We start from the raw sequence: 22,453 nt of genomic DNA on the forward strand, positions 1-22,453 counted from the left end.
TTACAGTTCCAGTTCACCCCAAAGGTGTTTAGTTGGGGTTGAGGTTAGAGTTCTATGAGACATACCATACAGGTGTGATGGTCAGGCGTCCGTATACTTTTGGTCATATAAATTGGCTGCATGTTTCAGTCACAGGATTGCATTGACCTACGTCAACAAATATGCGCTCTCCTGATATCTCATTCTCAAGCCCTGATCAGGAAGAAACATAAAGTCATTACATCATTATGGGTAGTAAATATCAGCTAATAAGCTCAAGTCCTTTATCTTTGTCTAAGTTGCAGTGAATTAAGAGCCCATGTTGTGAACACTGGGTATGAGACAGGACTATACTTTGGATGGGATGCTAGTTTATTACAGGGCTTCATGTACACACACATACACACCGATGATTCACACCTGGGAGAATTTGTCTTCTACCATTTGGCATGGTTTTGGGAGGTTGAAAGAAACCTGTAAACTCAGAGGAAACCTACATAAAAACAGGGAGAACATGCACACAAACTAACCAAAACTAATTTGGTAAACTGTTAAAGCTAGATGCTAGGCATGTTTACTGCCATGATCAATTTCCCAGTAGCTAAAATAGCTAAAGGCAGTGTGACAGGGAGGAACCGCTGGATTGCACTGCTTCTTTAGGGAAGTCGCTTATCCATATAAATAAAAATGAGTCTCTTAATGAGTCACAGGCAGTCTGTTCTCTATTCAGTCCTCAAAATGGTGGTGTGATGTCACATAAAACCCAAGGACAGGCTTTATTTCCTCATTGCGAGGCCCATGAGGAAATAAGCCATCTTATAAAAAAAAAGTTTTATATGAAATATTAATGATAAGGTTATATTTGCTCATGTTGTATTACACTAAGAATATGCTGGTAAATCAATATTCAGGAAATATTTTGATATATTTCTAATATTGTGAAACAATTGTTGTATTTTAACCACACATATTGACCTATTGATTTGTATCTTAAAACTGTATTAGCATCAGTGATGAAGAAGCTTGAAGCAATTCTGGTATTTCAGTCATATGACATGAATTATATTATAATTATATGTCAGGAATTTTAAACAGACAGTCTCATGTTTCATGTTTACACGCATGTCATGTTGGCCCTATTGGCTTTTCATATGTAATTTCTGTGCATTCTTTAAATAATTCAATAAGAAAACAGAAGAAGGATAATTGCTGTGCTCTGGCAAAGCAAAACCCATCTGAATTCTGGCACACGGCCAAAAATCCTGGGGGAAAAATCACCAGAACAAAATGTTTTAGGTAGTTTCTAATCTTGCCCTTGCTGTAAGCACGCCCTTATCCAGAGCGACTTGTGAGCAATTGAGGGTTAAGGGCCTTGCTCAGGGGCCCAGCAGCATCAGCCTGGTTGATGTGGGAATCAAACTCACAACATTCAGATTGGTAGTCCAGCACCTTAACCCCCTAGTCTACCACATCCCTAGCCCATGTAATAAAGATTACATGCTGTGAATGAGGAGCCAGTTTACTGTAACAAGCACTTTAGTAGCTAAGTGTGATTTGTTCACATAGTGAAAGAGTTGCATTAACTTGTTGGTTAAATGCCAAAACAAAATAGACATAAGACTAAGTCAGTCCATTCTCCTTCAGTTTATTATAATAGAAATTGAAATTTAATAAAAAAAAAAAAAAAATGTAAAAATCAAGAAACCACATTATACACCAGATTACAGTAAATAAAAGACAAGGCAAAGCAAGACAAGAGGGTTAAAGGGGCAATAAGGGCATGATTTTTTGTAGTAGTAGTTGTAAAAATGAATACAATAATAGTAACATCATACATTTAAACAGTGAATTGATAAACATGAGTCTTTTTAATTCATCATATCACACTAAGGTAAAGAGTATATTGTTACAGTGCATGAAAACCTGGACAACTGCTAGCATGATTATTATTTACACAGGTGGTAACATCAAGAGCTTTAAAATGATTTCAAATCATTTCTAAATGTAATGGGAAATCAGCGTATTCTAATGTGGGACAAAAATCATGGGCACTAAATCAACATTGCTCTGAGGAGGAAGTAAAAGCAGCTACGGGCTGAAACAGAGGACATTCTGAACATACCTCATCGTGGTACATGATCACAATTCAGAACACATACTCCTTCTAAATGGAAAGACAGATTGAGAGAAGCTGTGTGCCTTCCTTGCTTTCTCTTTTGTTTCTCAACCTACGTGACTCAAGCAAGCAGACACGCACTTACACACATACACCCCAAATCAATTTCAGCCTGAAAACCAGTCACAATCACAATCAGTCTGTTTGTTGTCGATTCATGAAGCGAGTACAGCTCATCTGGCAAGTGTGACATATTTGAGGACGTATGAAATTTCAGTCTGGCTTATTCATGTGGTTTATGACACAGTTGGCCTTATTGTAGCCTACAAACACAAACACAAGCTTCACAGTGCAGCTGAACTCTTTATGTATTGTTATACAGACATCTTAGTTGACCAGAATCACTTTTGTCACCATACAGTTTGTAATTTCATCCATTATCGCATCAGACAGAGACCTACAGAAAAGTCACATGAAATTCACATGTGAAATTAATATGTGTGAGTTTTAATCACTTCTCATTCATTAGCTGAAGAAGTAAAAGTCATTTAATACCACACTATAAAAATGCTCCACTTCGAATAAACCTTCTGTTTCCAAATCTTAGTTAAGTAACTGAGTACTATCAACAAAATGTACTTAAAGTGTCAAACTATAAGCGTAATAAGATAAGATAAGATAAAATATACCTTTATTCGTCCCACAATGGGGAAATTTCACTGTTACAGCAGCCAAGAGTAATAAAATGCAAATATAAAAAAAGAATGGAGACATAATATAATATACAGTATGTACAAAACAAAATGTATAAAAAAGATGTATATTGCACAGAGGTAATATTGGACGTTTTTCAAAATTTCTGTTATTGCACATGTTTAAAATACTTTGCAGAGGTGGGAGTAAGTCACACATGTGCAAGTCACAAGTAAGTCTCAAGTCATGAATGTCAAGTCAAAGTCAAGTCGAGTCTTTTTTGAATATTTGTCAAGCAAGTCTCAAGTCTCAAATTTGCGACTTAAGTCTGATTCGAGTCAAGTCGAGTCCCCCATCTCTGAATCTTTTAACTAAAGTCCAAGTCAAGTCTCAAGTCATGAATGTCAAGTCAAAGTCAAGTCGAGTCTTTTTTTAATATTTGTCAAGCAAGTCTGAAGTCTCAAATTTGCGACTTAAGTCTGACTCGAGTCAAGTCATATGACTCGAGTCCCCCATCTCTGATACTTTGTTACTTTGCTATTGTTATTATTACAGTTAAAACAGTAATAACAGTGCGTATTATGGTGACTGGTTCACTGGGAGCAGCTTTGATTGTAAAGTCTAATAGCAGCAGGGAGAAAAGACCATCTGTATCGCTTCAGACACTTAGGATGTAACAGTCTGTCACTGAAGGAGCTGCTCAGAGCTGAAACCGTGTCATACAGCGGGTGAGAATCGTTCTGCAGCAATGATGATAGTTTTGCTACCATCCTCCTTTCTCCCACCTCCTGTACAGTGTCCAGAGGAATCCCCAGGACTAAGCTGGCCTTTCTGACCAGCTTGTCCAGTCTTTTCCTTTCTGCAGTAGAGATTGTACTCACTGTGCAGTAAAATTCTCCCTGTCAATGTTTACGATTCTAGTATGATGTATTTGGTTTAATATTACTGTTGCATTCATGTGTACGATGGATTAAACTGCTGGAGATGTACAAGGATAAGCTCATTTGTATTGCTTTATATATTACTGTGTAGTTTCATCTAAAGCAATGCTTTATATTTTATTTATCTATTTCTAAACATCTCTATCTCAAAGTATCTATAACTTTTCCTGAGCTAGGAAAAAAACAACCCTTCAACCCTTGCAGCGTTATGAAAATGCATTGTTCAGCTTCTGTAGTTTATTTAAACAGAAAAGATTTTTCAACATTTAAAACCAGTACAGTATATTTGGAGATACACAGTTTAGAAGATGAAGGGTGTGAACATTTGTAATCTGACCAGTAATTAGTAACTAAATCTTTCGCACAGCTGTGTACTGTAGTGGAGTAAAAAGTATAAGGTTTGCCTCTGTGATATAGTGGAATAAACGTATAAAGTTACATAAAACGTCTTATTCACGTGTTAAATCTGTAGTTAAAGATGGTTAGATTTAATTACATTCCATTACTAGACATATATCATCATGACTATCAGGTTTGTGTCACGATCGAATGAAATTGAAGTGTTTTATGAAATACGAAACATGTCTAATGGTAAAAAAAAAAGACCTATAGCTATTTTATTTGACTATACACTACATAGTCAATTCATTGATTAAACAGTGTAGCTTAAAGAAATTCTATGATGATTTAAGTCATTTATATTACAGTAAATTTACTATAACACTTACATTTTAAATTAACTAGCGGTCTTGAAACAGACTCTATAAATAAATTATTTTCTAATTAGTGTTGCTGAATTAACCCCTGAGGAGAAGAGCTGCCCCCACTGAGCCTATTAACATTTACAGCGTTGAATTAAGAGAGTAATGAATTAATGCAGGGTTTTTACAGTGCTTCTATACTGTAAATGGAAAACACTGTAAATTGGCAATCCAGTACTGTGACAATTAATACGACATTTTAAAACCTAATTCAACACAGGGAAACATACGTCACCTATAAACATGAACTAAACTATGTAACATTTTGCTGACAGCAACCTGGTTCATTTTAATACAATTTATCAGTCCATTCTGCAATATACAGATTAAGATCATATGATAATATCCTTCATAATAATAATACTATCCTATAAAATGTATTAGCTTGAAGCATATTATAGTTCAGAAATGTTTATATAACTGTTGAAGGAGCAGTAAGTGTTAATAGAGCTATAAAACTGAAGATAGTTGCCTGGTAGGATGTCTGGTAAATCAGGGCAGTGATAATAAAGTCTGATTTCCTGTTCTTGCTCGTATTCATGCGTAACGCTTGGCTCTGTGAAGAGATTTTTCCACAAAAGAGAGAGAACACTTTTCTCCCAGAGGGAAGTCACTGACGGTGATGGCAGAAAATACAGGGGTTACCATGGGAACCACTTCCGCAACAAGCTGACTCAAAGTGAGGTAAGGAATCTCATAACGCCCTCATCATGAAGAGAGGAATTCATATAATAAATACACATTCATATGAGTCAGTCTTAGGAACCCTAAATACCAGAAATCAAATACTAGGTTTGGGAGTTTATGGTAGGTTAATCTGCTAAATTAGCCATGAAATATTCACACTTTTTATACTAGTATTACTTTTTATTATTTTTAATAAATGTATTTATTTTCATTAAATTTTATTTTATTTGTATTTTTAATCTATTTTTCTTACACAGTCAAAAATATTTTATAATTTGTGTTACGAACACAGTTTATCACTTATCACTTCTGCCATATTTTATTTGATTTTTTTCTAGTTTAACCTGATGAATTAGGCATAAAGTTTGCTTGATGCCAAACCTGGTGTCTTCCTAACCAAACTACCTTCCTTCACTTAGACTTCACTTATGTCTTAGTAGTTCGACTTTGTTTGTGTGAAAGGGAACATAGATTCAGATTTACAAACCAATTTGTTACTCTCAGAGCCAGGACAAGCATTTCCTCTTTTATACAAATGCTACATTAGAAAACATTTTTATACTCGTTAGAGAAAATGAGACAATATTCAGCATTCTTTTTTTAATCATAGACACTTCTACAGAAATCTGATATATATTAGAATATTTAAATCTAATATAACTATATATATATATATATATATATATATATATATATATATATATATATATATATATATATATATATATATACACAAAATTAAATACATGTATTTTTATTCTTTTTTTTCCCTTCTACTATTCTTTTATTCTTTGTTTATCCTTTAACAATTATTAGATGTTATAGTCATTTTTACCCTTGCTGAATTAATATATATTCAGCAATGATGGTTATATAAAATCATATGATGAATCAAGTAATGAAAAATGTATTCTGGGGTGATTCAACTGTGTTATACAGATGTGATATAACGTCTCCCCCTTGTGGAGGAGCTGGACACTGAGTACAATAACAGCACATACAGTACATTACTTTTTGGCATGTAAAATAACTGATGTGCTGTAAAAATTCATAGTTATAACTGAATAACTTTTAAAATGAAAGTACAAATACTTGAAATTGTTTTCAGATTATGAACTCCTTCAAATAGCTTTAAACTTTAATTTATACAGGTCTTTTTTTTAATTATTATTGTTGTTGTTGTTATTATTATTATTATTATTATTATTATTATTATTATTATTATTATTATTTTGCATCTTTGGTTAAATTTACCAAACCTGTAGTATTATTTTGTATCCAAATCTAATTCATTTTACTTCAAAAGTAAGTAAGTAAGTAAGTAAGTAAGTAAGTAAATAAATATTATTACATCTAATAAAAAAGAACCTACTGTAATTCTTGAACCCAATAAACAAACAAACAAACAAACAAACAAATAAATAAATCTGCTGTATTTTCCTGAATGTTTACATCTCACATATAAAATATTTGCATTTAATCGTTAAAATTCCAGTTACCGTCATGATGCTGATCCCGGAAGTAAAATGTGATTGGTTGTCTCGCAAACCTCTTGAAAGTGCACTACATAGTAGGTGTAGACGCTCCGTATTATACAGTGTGTAGTGAACACTAAGGTAGGGAGTAGACTACGGTTTAGGACGCAATCATTGTCCATTACACTCTTAGGACTTTATAATTTATTTGGTTTCACAGCAGCCGTTTAAAGGCATGAGCACCGTGTTAATGAGACTGAGACTACAGCCTGTCCGGGTGGTGTCCAGTGTCAGAGAATGGAGGAGACATTATTCTGCTTATGTAAGAGCTGGTGTGTGTGTGTGTGTGTGTGTGTGTGTGTGTGTGTGTGTGTGTGTGTGTGTGTGTGTGTGTGTCTTCAGTACATTACCACACTACAGTACACTACACTTCAGTACATTAAAGTACACTACATTTCAGTACACTACACTTCAGTACATTAAAGTACACTACATTTCAGTACACTACACTTCAATACACTACAGTACACTACACTTCAGTACACTACACTTCAATACACTACACTTCAGTACACTACACTTCAGTACACTACACTTCAGTACACTACACTTCAGTACATTAAAGTACACTACACTTCAGTACACTACACTTCAGTACATTAAAGTACACTACACTTCAGTACACTACACTTCAGTACATTAAAGTACACTACACTTCAGTACAATACACCACACTACAGCACACTACACTTCAGTACACTACACTACAGTACACTACACTACACTACAGTACAGTACAGTACACTACACTACAGTACACTACACTACACTACACTACAGGACAGTACACTACAGTACAGTTCAGTACACTACACTACAGTACAGTACAGTACACTACAGTACACTACACTACAGAACACTACATTTCAGTACACTGCACTTCAGTACACTACACTACAGTACACTACATCTCAGTACACTACACTACAGTACACTACACTACAGTACACTACACTACAGTACAGTACACTAGAGTACACTACACTTCAGTACACTACACTACACTACAGTACACTACAGTACAGTTCAGTACACTACACTACAGTACACTACAGTACAGTTCAGTACACTACACTACAGTACAGTACAGTACACTACAGTACACTACACTACACTACAGAACACTACATTTCAGTACACTGCACTTCAGTACACTACACTACAGTACACTACATCTCAGTACACTACACTACAGTACACTACACTACAGTACAGTACACTAGAGTACACTACACTTCAGTACACTACACTACACTACACTACAGTACACTACAGTACAGTTCAGTACACTACACTACAGTACACTACAGTACACTACACTACAGTACATTTCAGTACACTACACTACAGTACAGTACAGTACACTACAGTACACTACACTACAGAACACTACATCTCAGTACACTACACTACAGTACACTACACTACAGTACAGTACACTAGAGTACACTACACTTCAGTACACTACACTACACTACACTACACTACACTACAGTACACTACACTACAGTACAGTACACTAGAGTACACTACACTTCAGTACACTACACTACACTACACTACACTACAGTACAGTACACTACAGTACACTACACTTCAGTACAGTATACTAGAGTACACTACACTTCAGTACACTACACTACACTACACTACACTACAGTACAGTACACTACAGTACACTACACTACAGTACAGTACACTAGAGTACACTACACTTCAGTACACTACACTACACTACACTACACTACACTACAGTACACTACACTACAGTACAGTACACTACAGTACACTACACTTCAGTACACTACACTACACTACACTACACTACACTACACTACAGTACAGTACACTACACTACAGTACACTACATTTCAGTACACTACAATACACTACACTACAGTACACTACACTACACTACAGTACACTACATTTCAGTACACTACACTACACTTCAGTACATAACGGTACATAACACTATATTACACTACAGTACACTACACTTCAGTGTACAATGAGCAGCACTGACCAGTATACAGTTCTGTAGAGTACACAGTGAGGATGCTTTAGTTGTAATGTTGCACTTTACCATACAAAAGGTAAACTGTAGTATATTGTAGACACCACTTATGTTTACATTTTATGTGGAAATGTATTTGATTTCATTCTGTTTACTTTCTGTAAAAACTGTGGGTCCTGGAGCACACCGGGCTGGTACACCAGTCCATCACTGTGCACACAAATTTACCACTAGGGTCAATTTAGTGTAGCTGTGAGATGACAACACTTCCCTCTGCTCAACCGTCCTAACCTGGACCACCACCAAGTCGATATTATATTAGAGCTAGACGTCTCTAAGCAGAACAGAGACACAGAGTCAAGCAGGCAAAGCAGATTAAATTCAACAGTTAGTGAAAATGCACTTATATGTGGTATGTACAGTTTTTGGTATTGGAAAACATCACAGAAGTTCAGAAACATCATGCTGCACTCTGAATATACATAACCTCAGCTTGCTTCACTCTTCGTTTTTTTTTTATTGTTGTTGTTTTATTGCCTTAAGGGTGGAGCACTCGAGCGAGCCATAGCTGCTTTCCGCTCAGTCAGCGGTGATGACGGCGTGTCTATGAGTTTAGCAGTGCGAGAACAGCATGGAAGAGACGAATCGATGCACAGGTAAGACACATGAAGTTCATGCTAGGATTCAATCTAGAAGTTTGTCTCGAGAAAAATATTGTCAACATTTATGGCTCCCACTTATTGTTATTTACTATCTATCTATATCTATAGTTATCTACTATGGTGACTAAATTGTAATTTACTTCAATTAAACATTCAGAATAACCTGCATTAGCACTGTTTATTATTTATACCAATTCATACAGTATATTATATGGTATAAGTTTATCATTTGGTTTTACTGTCAGTTATATTTGGTACGTTTACCTTGTTTATTGTTCGGTGTGGGTCATGATTGTTATTTCTAACTTGTTTATTGTTTAACAGGAGTCATATTTGTTATATCTTCCTTGTATAACAATATTTCATTCTGCTTTGTCAGATGTCGCCCCCCAGATGTTGTCGTGTTCCCTCGGTCTGTAGAGGAGGTCAGTGCTCTTGCCAAAATTTGCCACCATCACAGATTACCCATCATCCCCTTTGGAACGGGAACAGGTTTAGAAGGAGGAGTCAGTGCTGTGAAGGTGCGAGTGAAAGTCATTTTTCAGCAGTGAAGTTTTATTAGTTTTTTTATTAGTTAGATTTACAGAGTAGTCCAGATTATGTTTACTGTATACGATTTTTTGGCAAAAAGAAAAATTACTTAAGCTTCTATTGTATTTTTTTTCTGTTGCAGGGTGGTGTGTGTTTCAGTCTCAGGAAGATGGACCAGGTGTTGGATTTGCACGCAGAGGACTTTGACGTGACGGTGGAGCCTGGTGTCACACGCAAAATGCTCAATTCCTACCTGCGTGACACAGGCCTCTGGTTCCCTGTGGGTGAGACTTCCTGTAATACTGACTGAGTTTATGGTCAGCATACAGATCAGCATCATAATCATTAGTAGTTTGGTGCAGGATGTGTGGCTGTGACCTGTGATGACTGTGGTGCTTTCCTGTCTGTGCTGGATGTCAATCCGCACAGTTGATCCTTTAGTGTATCAGGTGAGCGTGTTTCTGTGTTTACAGACCCCGGTGCTGATGCGTCTCTTTGCGGAATGGCGGCCACCAGTGCGTCAGGCACGAACGCTGTGCGCTACGGTACAATGCGTGATAACGTCCTCAATCTGGAGGTGGTGCTGGCAGATGGGACGATCATACACACGGCAGGCAAGGGGCGGCGGCCGAGGTAAAATACACAGAGACCCAGCAGCAATTAACAAACCCTTTTAACCTTTGCTTCATCCTCATCCTCACTGTAATATCTTTCTGTGTTTGTAGAAAGACAGCAGCAGGTTATAACTTAACTAACCTGTTTGTGGGCTCTGAGGGGACGCTGGGAATCCTGACCAAAGCCACACTTCGTCTCTTTGGCATTCCGGAGGGCATGGTGTCGGCCGTCTGCTCCTTCCCATCGGTTCAGGCAGCCGTGGACAGCACGGTGCAGGTGCTGCAGGCTGGAGTGCCCATCGCCCGCATCGGTGGGTGAACAGTAAGGGGAACAGCAAGTCTACATGGCACCATCTGCACATCCAGATTTCTTGTCACTGTCACATTTTACTAGGCAATGATGACAGATTCTGTCTGAAAAATTGTTGGCCAGTATTAAAAGCCTCTGTGTCATATTACAGAGTTCCTGGATGATGTGATGATCTCTGCCTGTAACCACTTCAGCTCTCTGTCCTATCCGGTCCTGCCGACGCTCTTCCTCGAGTTCCATGGCAGCTCCAGGAGTCTGGAGGAGCAGGTGTCCATCACAGGTGTGTGTGTGTGTGTGTATATGTATGTGTGTGTGTGTTAAAGCTCCATACACATACCATAACATTTCCAAGTGTCATAACCTATAGATTATATAACATTTCGTCTGAATTGTTAACATGGCAGCAATGTTTTTCTTGCGGGTTGTTGTGGTAATCCATCATATATTGTCATGGATCACTGATCCATGGTTTAAGGGCAAAAGCCAAAATTTTTACACCAAGAATTTTTTTTGTTTTCCATGAACAAGGTCATGTTATCTAACATAGAGTACAGGAATACATAAACATAACTACTAAGTTTATCACAACTTTATTTTACTAAGTATAACAACATTTAGAAACTTCTGATTGGCCATTTGTAGTAATTGGGAGTTAACTGGAATCACAAGGACAAATCCAAGCGACTCAGCCACCATGAACATCTCTACAAACATATGTATCCACATCACCAAATCTGAAAGGTTCAGTTTATCCCTAAGACCACAGTAAAGAAACGTGTGAAGAAGTTGGAGGTGTCAGGAACCAAATATGTACATCCAGTTTTAAGAGAGTCCAACATCTCTTTAGCTTAGGAGGAAGCCTCTATACTAAAGCACCAGACAGGAGTTTACAGGTAATCCCAAGTGTTTTGGAGGAATAGTCTCAAACCAATTGGTCAGCACTAATTCTGTCTTGGCCATTTAGAGTTGAGGTCTTAGATCCAGTAAAGAGAAATTGTAATTCTACCGAAAAGCAAACACATTGTGGATAATTGTGTGAATAAAGACTACCTTTTGAGGATTGTTGTTGTGATGGCCAGGTGTCTATATACATTTGTCATATAATGTATAATGTAATAAAAAGTACATTATAAATATGCAAAAAAAAAAATAGTAATCATAATTATAATTATAACTAGAACGTACATTTCCTGAAGAAAATGTGAATGGTGCTTGCACGTGGCAAGTTCCCCTCATCGTGCTGAGTGTTATGATATGTCACATGTCCATGCTGTGCTAAATTATGATTTTCACGTGACGTCACGTGACGTGACCAGAATACACGTGAGGCAGTTCCCCTCATTGTGCTGAGTGTTTTGATATGTCACATGTCCATGTTGTGCAAATTTTTTATTTTCATGTAAAATCACGTGACGTCACATGACTTTATCAAATTACACGTGAGGAAGTCCCCCTCATTGTTCTGAGTGTTTTGATGTCACATGTTCATGTTGTAAAAAGTTTTTTGATTTTGCATATATTGGGGGCGGGGCTGCGGCACAACCGGAAGGTCAGTCGGTACACCAATATAAATGTTTGTTCATAGTATCACCCTAAAGGAGCTGGTCGAGTTTGGTGTAGATAGTTCGAAAGCTTGCCGAGTTACAAACCTCCAAATTTTATAATGGGAGTATAAACCGTAAGTACCGGTACTCGGATCGTTTATAAAAGTCATAGCACAGCTCTCCTCAATGAGCCGGTCGATATGACACGTCATTCATGGGACTAGGACAAAAGCTGTGGGACAAGTTACACAATAGTAATAATGTTGCTTTGCAAGCACCATAAATAATAATAATATTGTGTGTGTCTAGAGGAGATCACACGGGAGAACGGTGGCTCTGACTTCGTCTGGGCTGAGGATGAGGACACACGTGCACAGTTATGGAAAGCTCGACATGATGCCTGGTACGCAGCACTGGCACTGCTACCAGGCTGCAAGGTGGGTGTGTGTGTGTGTGTGTGTGTTTGGGGGGGGGGAGATAAAAAAACATGCTGACACACCATTCCATTTCTGATGGATAGTGTATTATTATTTAGTTGTTTTTTTAATAACTTTTATTTAAATAAGAGTTTGCCCTGCGATGGGTTGGCACTCCGTCCAGGGTGTATCCTGCCTTGATGCCCGATGACGCCTGAGATAGGCACAGGCTCCCCGTGACCCGAGGTAGTTCGGATAAGCGGTAGAAGATGAATGAATGAATGAATAAATAAGAGTTTGAATGTTTCCTTTTGGCAAACAGAAACATTGCCTTATGGAATAAAGGAAAACACAACGAAGGGTAATAAAAGAAAACAAGTGATCCGGCAGTGTGCATCGCAGTAAGAGTGTGTCTTAGTCTCTCCATCACTGTGTGTTTGTACGTAGCTCGTTTAATCATTCATGTTCATCTGAAAGCTCAAACCCAAACCAGCCCAGTTTAAAAGCCTGACTGTGTGTCTGTGTGTACAGGCGTACGCCACAGACGTGTGTGTGCCGATCTCTCGTCTGCCGCAGGTCATAGTGGAAACCAAAGACGACCTCATCAGAAACAATATTACAGGTACACACACATTCACTGAGTTCATCAGTTCTATCTGACTTATTTTATAAATTAATGAGCGAAACGTCATTTTTTCCTTCAGTAGTTACATCTGACTCAGGGGGAATGAATTCATTCACATTATCACTGGGATTATATCATTTATCTATTTTCCTCTCTCTTGAAATTAGTTTAAAAAAATCTAACATGTTTTAGATTACAGCAATTTACAGCTTTATTTCTGTCTGTCACAACTCCTTCCTGGCTCATACCCCCTCCTAAAGTATTGGAAGCACAAGGCTTTACATAGCAGATATTTGGGTTTGAACGAGAGACCAGAATGTCAGCGTTCACGGTCAGATATTTTGCATCGCCATTCCAATACTTTCGGAAAGGATTCGATATTACATAAATGTCTCCTAAAAAACCAAATCTACGACTAAATGTTTTTTAAAAATACATTTGTGTGGGATGAGGATTAGAAATGAGCGTGATGATGTTGTGTCAGGTCCGATCGCAGGTCATGTTGGAGATGGGAACTTCCACTGCATAATTGTGCTAAACCCTGATGACCCTGATGAAGTGATGAGGGTTCACGAGTTTACGCATAGACTGGCCAGGTCTGAACATCTGTGTGTGTGTCGCTCTCTCTTTCTCCCTCTCTCTCTGCCCTCTCTCTCTCTCTCTCTCTCTCTCTGCCCTCTCTCTTTGCTCTCTCTCTCTCTCTCTCTCTCTCTCTCTCTCTCATTCTGTGCTCTCTCTGTGCTCTCTTTCTGTGCTCTCTCTCTCTCTCTCTCTCTGCGCTCTCTCTCTCTCTGCTCTCTCTGCACTCTCTCTCTCTCTGTGCGCTCTCTGTGCTCTCTCTCTGTGCGCTCTCTCTGTGCGCTCTATCTCTCTCTCTTGCTCTCTCTCTGTGCACTGTCTGCTCTCTCTGTGCTCTCTCTCTCTCTGCGCTCTCTCTGCTCTCTCTGCGCTCTCTCTCTCTCTCTCTGCGCTCTCTCTCTCTCACACACACTCTCTCTCTCTCTGCGTTCTCTCTCTCTCACACATTCTCTCTCTGTCTCTCTTTCAACTTCCATGTGTATCTTTATGCTTATAGCCGGCTCCAAAAGTCTGAGTCCATTGCCAAGAACTCATTTTATTTGAAATCTAACTAAAGAAAGCTAATTTTAGTTTCTACTGCACTTATGAATATCAACTACAGGCTAAAGCTTTTCCTGTATAATTTTAGCATATAAAATATTGGATGAAATGTACAGTGTTAGCAGATATTTGTAGCACACATAATTTACGGCTTGCCGTAAGTACATAAGTGTATTGTCCTTATTGCCATGGATACTAATTAGTGCTCCTTCCCCCAATCCTAACTTGTGTGTGTATGTGTGTGTTTATAGGAGAGCTCTGTCAGTTGATGGGACGTGTACAGGAGAACACGGCGTGGGTTTGGGAAAAAGGGCTCTGCTGCGAGAGGAACTCTGCCCTCTGACCATGGAGGTGATGCAAGGCATCAAAGCCACACTGGATCCCAAAAACCTCATGAACCCTGGGAAAGTCCTGTAGGTGACCTTTGAGCAGTGGACTCATAAGCAACTAGGACAGAAATATCATCTTATGTAGGCTACATGTGCACCGTTGTACATTTGCAGCAGTCTGTGTGTATTTCCTGTAAGCAAATATTTGATTTGTTATTTGCTGATTGCTGTAAATTGCAGTGAGTCAATTCAGTATTTAAATGATTCACTATAAATGGCAGTGAGACAATTCAGCATTTAAATGATTCACTATAAATGGCAGTGAGACAATTCAGCATTTAAATGATTCACTATAAATGGCAGTGAGACAATTCAGCATTTAAATGATTCACTATAAATGGCAGAGAGTCAATTCAGCATTTAAATGATTCACTATAAATGGCAGAGAGTCAATTCAGCATTTAAATGATTCACTATAAATGGCAGAGAGTCAATTCAGCATTTAAATGATTCACTATAAATGGCAGAGAGTCAATTCAGCATTTAAATGATTCACTATAAATGGCAGAGAGTCAATTCAGCATTTAAATGATTCACTATAAATGGCAGAGAGTCAATTCAGCATTTAAATGATTCACTATAAATGGCAGAGAGTCAATTCAGCATTTAAATGATTCACTATAAATGGCAGTGAGTCAATTCAGCATTTAAATGATTCACTACAAATGGCATTGATTCGGCTAAGCCCTTAAATGATTCCATTTAGCCATAAAAGGCTAAATTCAAGGAGTAATTGAATAAAAGGAATTCAATTCCACTTTTAAATGATTCACTTTACATTTCATTAATTTAGTTTAGCTGTGACATGATGCTCTGTGAATGGCACAGAGTCAGTTCAGTCTTGACATGATTCACAATAAAGTGAAGCAAAGAGTCGATTCTTTAAATAATTCACTATAAAAGGCAATGAGATGATTCAGGCTTAAAACGATTTACTGTGAATGCCAATGAGCCAGTTTAGCCTTTAAATGGTTTACTATGAATACCAGTGACTTGATTCACCTTTTAAAAGATTCCCTATAAATACGGTCAGATTAGATTTCAATTGATTACATAAGGAAATAAATTCCTCAGCACATTTATTAAGCATGATTTAAATTGCATTAAATAAGAATTTAAATAATAATAAAAAATAAATAAATAAATTCTTATTTTAACTTTGTGAATAGTCCATGACTGGAACAGATTAAAAGATGACAGGTGAGACTCCAGTAACTTTGGAGAAATATTCACACGCTCAGTCTGAATTGTTGAAGATGACGGAAGGCAGCTTTATTCTTACTTCTTTCCATATCCGACACTTTATATACTTTATTTAAAAAAAAAAAAAATCTTATCTACTTGGGCAGCCCATTACCAATGCAAGCAGAAATGTCGTGAAACATTTTGAAGCACATAATACATTTAACTCTGGTGCTGGTTTCATTTTAAACATGAAATGAATCAAAAATCTTGATTAAAAATGTATTATCAAATTATTGCATTTACGATAGAAATGAATAAATGAATAAATGAAGACACATCATGTGGTAAGTGACTGAGCTGTAATGCATATATCATGGAAATCCCAGTAGATCGTATAGCTGCTGATCGGCACCTCCTGCATGAGAGCTGTTATTGGACTTTAAATTATATTCTGAAACATAATATTAAAATTACATTTAATAACTGAAACTGTTGATAGTTAATGATAATAAAGTGATGTGTAAAAAAAAACAGCACAATGCACACCTTCAGTGTTGGTTAACAATAAAAGAGATTAATGCAACCTGATATGTGTAGCTTTGCAACCTGAAACCCACTTATTAATATGCATTACCTCTAAATATGGATTGTGAATAAATTATGGCGCTACCACTGATATGACAGATAGCTACATGGCTGATTGGATTGCAAGGATGGAGCTCAAGCTAGCGGAGGCAGTGTGATGCTCTGGGCCATGTGCTGTTGGGAAACCTTGGCTCTTGGTATTCACCTGGCTGTTAATTTGACACGTACCACCTACCTAAACGTTGCTGCAGACCCACTGCACCCTTTCATGGCAACAGTATTCCCTAATGACAGTGTAATCTTTCAGCAGGACATTGTTCAGGAATGCTTTGAGGAGCAGGATAAACCGTTCAAAGTGTTGACTTGGCTTCAAGTTCCTGAGATTCGTATCCGATCGAGTGACTGTTGGATGGGCTGGAAAACAGTCTGATCCACAGAAGTCCCACCTCATGATTTACTGCTAGCGTCGTGTGAAGTCGAGGCCTCGATGAGGCGGATTTACTATAATGGGACCTACATGGTGTTAAGCAGGTGGTATTAATGTTATGATCTCTATAAAAATAACAATATTCTGGTTAAATGACGCTCATCAGCTGTAATACTATCTCTACTATCTCCTCCTGCAGTCAGGATAAAGCTGACATTTGGACATTTATTTTATTTATCACAACAACAATTTTTTATTTATTGACTTTACACACACGATTTTCTTGTGCCCCACCTCCAAAAACATCAGGCTATGACTGGCTAGTGTCACTGTGCTAAACAGGGTCGAGACAGTATACCACTCCTCCCTAAACGGAAGATTTTCCTCTTGCAAGCTCCCGTGCCCAGTCTCTCCAGCTGTCTGTGCATCTCAGTGGAGTTGCAGTCCTTAAAGATGTTTTCATTAGCAGCGATCCCCATTTTTTGCTTCAGTACTGCAGTGTTCGGTGTAAGTATTAGGAGGTGAATGAGGGATTGTGGTCTGCCAAATTCCAATTCATCCCATTTCCCATATTCTCAGCTCGCAGCTCGTTGACTGTTGCATCACTGGGGTTCAAACTTGTGATCTCAGGAGCCCCGTATCAGCATTATGCCTAATCCTGTGCATCAACCTTTTAAATGCTCTTCACCTTCACCTGAGTAAAATACAACACCTAGCTTTATTTTTAAACACAGCAGCTCTCAATATTTTTCCATACAACAGATATGGCCTGATGATCCTGATGACATGTTCTGATCACACCTTGAATTGGGATTGGTTGGCACATATTCATTCATTCATCTTCTACCGCTTATCCGAACAACCTCGGGTCACGGGGAGCCTGTGCCTATCTCAGGCGTCATCGGGCATCAAGGCAGGATACACCCTGGACGGAGTGCCAACCCATCGCAGGGCAAACACACACACTCTCATTCACTCACGCAATCACACACTACGGACAATTTTCCAGAGATGCCAATCAACCTACCATGCATGTCTTTGGACCGGGGGAGGAAACCGGAGTACCCGGAGGAAACCCCCGAGGCACAGGGAGAACATGCAAACTCCACACACACAAGGTGGAGGCGGGAATCGAACCCCCAACCCTGGAGGTGTGAGGCGAACGTGCTAACCACTAAGTCACCGTTGGCACATATAATAAAATAAATTAAAAGAACTACTTAGTATCTAGTGTTTTTAGAAAACTGTATGTTACAGTAGTGTTTCAGTAGCGAGAGCCTTTATCCTGCCGTGTGTGCCATCAGCGACTAGGTGGATTGGCCCATTTTCTCTCTTTTGCGAAAATGAGGTCATTTGTGAATCTCAGGAGAGCAATCTCAAATTACTGAACAAACCCAAACGTCTTTATGACTCCTTACACATTTAAGTCATTTTTTTTTTACCCCATCTGTGGGTGGGCTGTTGGGTAAATATGTACTATTAGTGTAGTATTTCCTGCTTCACAGTGAACACTGAAACGGACTTTGTGTTGAGATGTGTGTTATGCTGTCTCAGAGAAACATACACGACTCTAAAGTCTATTATTTTGTCTTTTTTTAATTATAGATATCATTATCAGTATTACTCAGCCCACAGACTGCACATCAAAGTCATCAGACAATTAAGTTTGTACATCCTAAAAACAGGCGTCCATTCACATCTTCAAAAATGTATTACCATAAAAAAAAAAAACCATGAAATGGAAGAAAACAGGAAACTAAAGCGTCCCGTCGTCGCCGACTGCACGTTTCCTGCTATCCGGTTCGCTTTGCGATCATGTCCGTCCTCTCACCATCCCCACCCCCCACACCCCATTTCCTAATGAAGATAACATGAAGTACAAGCAACACCCACCTCATCACAACTCTGGGATCAGGACTGCCATGTGATTGGTCAGTTTGCATGGCCCTGCCCTTTACCCCTCAGTCCATTTTAGGCTGTTTCTGTCCATCGTATTTCGCTTGTGGATATTTTTTTTTTTTCTTACAATTCTCACATTTTCTAACAGCGGATGTTCTTTATACAGCAGAGGCATCCAGGAGCTTCAAGAGTTTATTTTTACGTGAGATTTCTCACGGGATTGTTTTGAAAAAAAAATAAAATAAAATAAAATAAAAAAAAAAAAGGAAAGGAAGATCGTATCTCGCAACAGTTTCACACCAGTCCGTCAGTGGTTCCACATCCAGACATTAAGCAGCTTTCTAGATGTGTGCAAGCACTCAAACACAAACACACACACACACACACTCACACACACTTATGGGGGAATTGATGTAACGCTGTAAATTAATAATCAGTAAACGGGCCAATGTGACTCAGTGAGGGAAATTTCAATTCCCACTGCTGCCAACCCCCCCACACCCCAAAACACACACACACACACACACACACTCACACACACACACAAATCAGACTGAAACGTTCATAGCACAGCAAAATGTAAACCACACACACACACACACACACACAGCTTTGGCGCACAGAACACACTCACCCACACGAATTCCAACCCCATACACCTCTACACCTAACCCCGCCCCATTTCCAAATAAGGACAACATGAAGCACAAGCAAGGCCCATCTAATCAGCATATTCCATAATTGGCACGGCCATCCGATTGGGCATTCGTTTGGCCCCACCCTCTAATCCAGCTGAGAGCCCTTTGTCAGGTACAGCAGGGTAAGTCAGAGGAGAACCCCGAAGACCTGAGACTCCAGGGACAAAGATCCAGCGTCGGTCACTTTAATGAGGGGCAGTTAGCGGGTAGCACAGTCGCTAGCTAGTACAGCAGGCAAGGGGATTGTGGGATACGTGTGAAAGTAACACTTGACGGTGTGTTCTGTTCTTCTATTTGGTTTTCTGCGTCACCATCACCACAGGTTTGATCCAATCTGATCGAATAAATAGGACTGATTGTTTTATTTGGTTAAATCAGTGTCCAGATAGCTAGGTGTAGGTCCATAAAGTGCCCTGAGAGAGAGAGAGAGAGAGAGAGAGAGAGAGAGAGAATATATTGGTTTTAAGTCTTTATTGTATATCAGTATAAATCATATTGTATGATCTATTGTATGAATGAGAAATCTCACCTTTCTCAGCAGTAGTAATAGGGAATGGAGGTCAGTCAGAAGGATGCTCTGGGCAGGAGCGGTTGATCTCAAACCATGTGTCTATACAGCTACACACACACAAAACACACACACACACACATATGCTATTTAATATTGAAAATCAATACATATTCAATATTCAATTGAATTTTATTTATGTAGCAATTTTAACAACAGACTTTTTTTTTTTTTTTTTTTTTTACAAAGCAGCTTTACAGAAATCTAAAAATGATTGAAAAGGATCCTGCACTTTCGTTGCCACTGCCCGGGTTCGATTCCCGAGCGGAAAGCTCACCCACAGACACTGAACAATTGACTTAGGTTTATGGGTTAGTGCCAGACCCAAGCCCAGATAAAAATCGAGGGTTGTGTCAGGAAAGGCTTCCGGCGTTAAAACCTGTGCCAAATCTAAAATGGGGACCACGTGATCCACTGTGGCGACTCTGAAAGTAGGAAAAAAAATGTATCCCTAATGAGCAAGCCAGAGGTGACGGTAGCAAAGAAAATCTCTCTGAAATGACAAAGAAACCTTGAGAGGAAGCTGACTCAAAAGGGCAGCCATCCTTATCTGCGTGACACCAGAGAGAGAGAATCTAAATCATTTCCCTTCAGTAACTATGGATTATACAGTCAACTGTAGAGTCATGGGGCAGTGGTGGCTCAGCTGGTTAAGGCTCTGGGTTGTTGATCGGAGGATCGGGGTTCAAGGCCCAGCACAGCCAAGCTGCCACTGCTGGGCCCTTGAGCAAGGCCCTTAACCCTCTCTGTTGGGTGAAGAAAAGAATTCCACTGTGCTGTAATGTATATGTGGCGATAATAAAGGCTTTCATGCCCCGTTCTATTCTATTCTAACCAGGAGCTTTTGATAAATACATTATATATATACAGCACTACTGGAGCAGAGAGGGTTAAGGGCCTCGCTCAAGGGCCCTACAGTGGCAGCTTGGAAGAGCTTGGGCTTGAACCCTGATCCCTTAATCCTCTGATTAACAACCCAGAGCCTTAACTGCTTTAGCCACAACCACCCCAAATACTACATACTATACTACACACACACACACACACACACACACACTCTCTCCAGTAACACTATAGTTTCTCTAGTCCTTCTGTCTTTATCCCTACAGTGCGTGTTCATCATTCTCAGGCTATGACTAGCGTCTGTTCCTTCCCACAGCACTGCTACTTGGTGGAGATTTTTGGTTCTCCAGCATCAACGCTCTATCGGATACAGTCATATCAGAGGTATATTACACTAATGCCCAGGGCTTACTAGAGGCTCACTGGAATTTAAGTCATGTTTGAAAAGTCCTCCGAGCTTCCCATGTCCTCAGGATCACCGGTCAGGTCTACAGTGTGAAATTGACTGTGAAATCCACACATACGGATTCCTTTACATTTTTAATGCGATATAGAGTGGTACGAATCATATGGTTCAGGGATAAGAAGCCACCTTTTCCATATCTGGCCAGGTCCTGTTACTGGCTGTCCTGTTTTCCATTATCTGGCCGGGTCCTGTTCCTATTGTAATCCCTTTTCACTGACTGAGGAGGAGGAAGAGGGGGAGGAGGAGGAGCGGACAATACGGCGTTACAGTCAGTAACTGTACCTGAGGTCAATCTGGATAGACAGAAGTGTCACTAGTACAGGATGAATAAGCTATCTGGGGTTAAATAAAAAAGTTCACAGAGAAGGAGGACATATAGGACGTATAGGGATTAGTGTTTCATGCCTTACCTTTTGTGATAGATGCAGAGGCACGGCAGTCTGGCGATGGTGTCTCCCTGTTGCAGCTCCTCCAGACAGATCACACACTCGCCTGCGTCTCTTGCCAGCACATCATCTACACACACACACACACACACAGGAGTTACATGCAGGTTAGGAGATAACATAAGCAATTGTTCTGTAACATTCTCAGTTTATTAATGTGTGTTAATTAATTAGTGTGTGTGTGTGTGTGTGTGTGTGAGAGAGAGAGAGAGAGAGAGAGCGAGAAAGAAAGAGAGACAGACAGACAGACAGACAGAGATACAGACACTCAGACAGACAGACAGACAGAGAGAAAGACAGAGAGACAGACTCTCAGACAGATAAAGACAAACAGACCGACAGACAGACAGACAGAGAGACAGACAGACAGACACTCACAGATAAAGACAAACAGACC

At 39.1% G+C, this 22,453-nt stretch overlaps 2 protein-coding genes across 3 annotated transcripts in view; one reads left to right on the forward strand and one right to left on the reverse strand.

Annotated features, from left to right (window-relative positions):
- Window positions 1-6,821: 6,821 nt before the first annotated feature.
- Window positions 6,822-15,815, forward strand: ldhd (lactate dehydrogenase D). Of its 2 annotated transcripts, none has more exons than XM_060885597.1 (11): window positions 6,822-6,974; window positions 9,273-9,385; window positions 9,771-9,912; window positions 10,065-10,206; window positions 10,396-10,555; window positions 10,648-10,847; window positions 10,998-11,126; window positions 12,700-12,827; window positions 13,338-13,428; window positions 13,928-14,027; window positions 14,802-15,815. In XM_060885597.1, exons 1-11 carry the CDS (start codon window positions 6,888-6,890, stop codon window positions 14,965-14,967), a joined length of 1,458 nt encoding a protein of 485 aa, XP_060741580.1. In that variant the 5' UTR covers window positions 6,822-6,887; the 3' UTR covers window positions 14,968-15,815. The 2 variants fall into 2 exon arrangements, with proteins under 2 accessions (XP_060741580.1, XP_060741579.1); XM_060885596.1 differs by having other exon boundaries at window positions 6,824-6,974; window positions 13,916-14,027.
- A 2,897-nt stretch (window positions 15,816-18,712) lies between these two features.
- znrf1 (zinc and ring finger 1) overlaps window positions 18,713-22,453 on the reverse strand; it is a 46,587-nt gene continuing 42,846 nt past the window's right edge. The window contains exons 3-5 of the mRNA XM_060885614.1: window positions 22,021-22,126; window positions 20,263-20,351; window positions 18,713-20,146 (exon numbers count right to left, since the gene is read on the reverse strand). Of these exons, the coding sequence (XP_060741597.1) occupies window positions 20,294-20,351; window positions 22,021-22,126 (164 nt within the window). The 3' untranslated portion in view covers window positions 18,713-20,146; window positions 20,263-20,293. The remainder of the gene's footprint in view (window positions 20,147-20,262; window positions 20,352-22,020; window positions 22,127-22,453) is intronic.

The sequence above is a fragment of the Tachysurus vachellii genome, chromosome 13 (assembly GCF_030014155.1).
Source record: "Tachysurus vachellii isolate PV-2020 chromosome 13, HZAU_Pvac_v1, whole genome shotgun sequence".
Taxonomy (NCBI): domain Eukaryota; kingdom Metazoa; phylum Chordata; class Actinopteri; order Siluriformes; family Bagridae; genus Tachysurus; species Tachysurus vachellii.

Bases quoted from the DNA above. Each gene is read 5' to 3' on its own strand.
- ldhd (XM_060885596.1), top strand. From the start codon at position 6,888: ATGAGCACCGTGTTAATGAGACTGAGACTACAGCCTGTCCGGGTGGTG. The intron at 10,207-10,395 runs GTGAGACTTCCT...CTGTGTTTACAG, and splicing joins AGGCCTCTGGTTCCCTGTGG to ACCCCGGTGCTGATGCGTCT. The intron at 11,127-12,699 runs GTGTGTGTGTGT...GTGTGTGTCTAG, and splicing joins GGAGCAGGTGTCCATCACAG to AGGAGATCACACGGGAGAAC.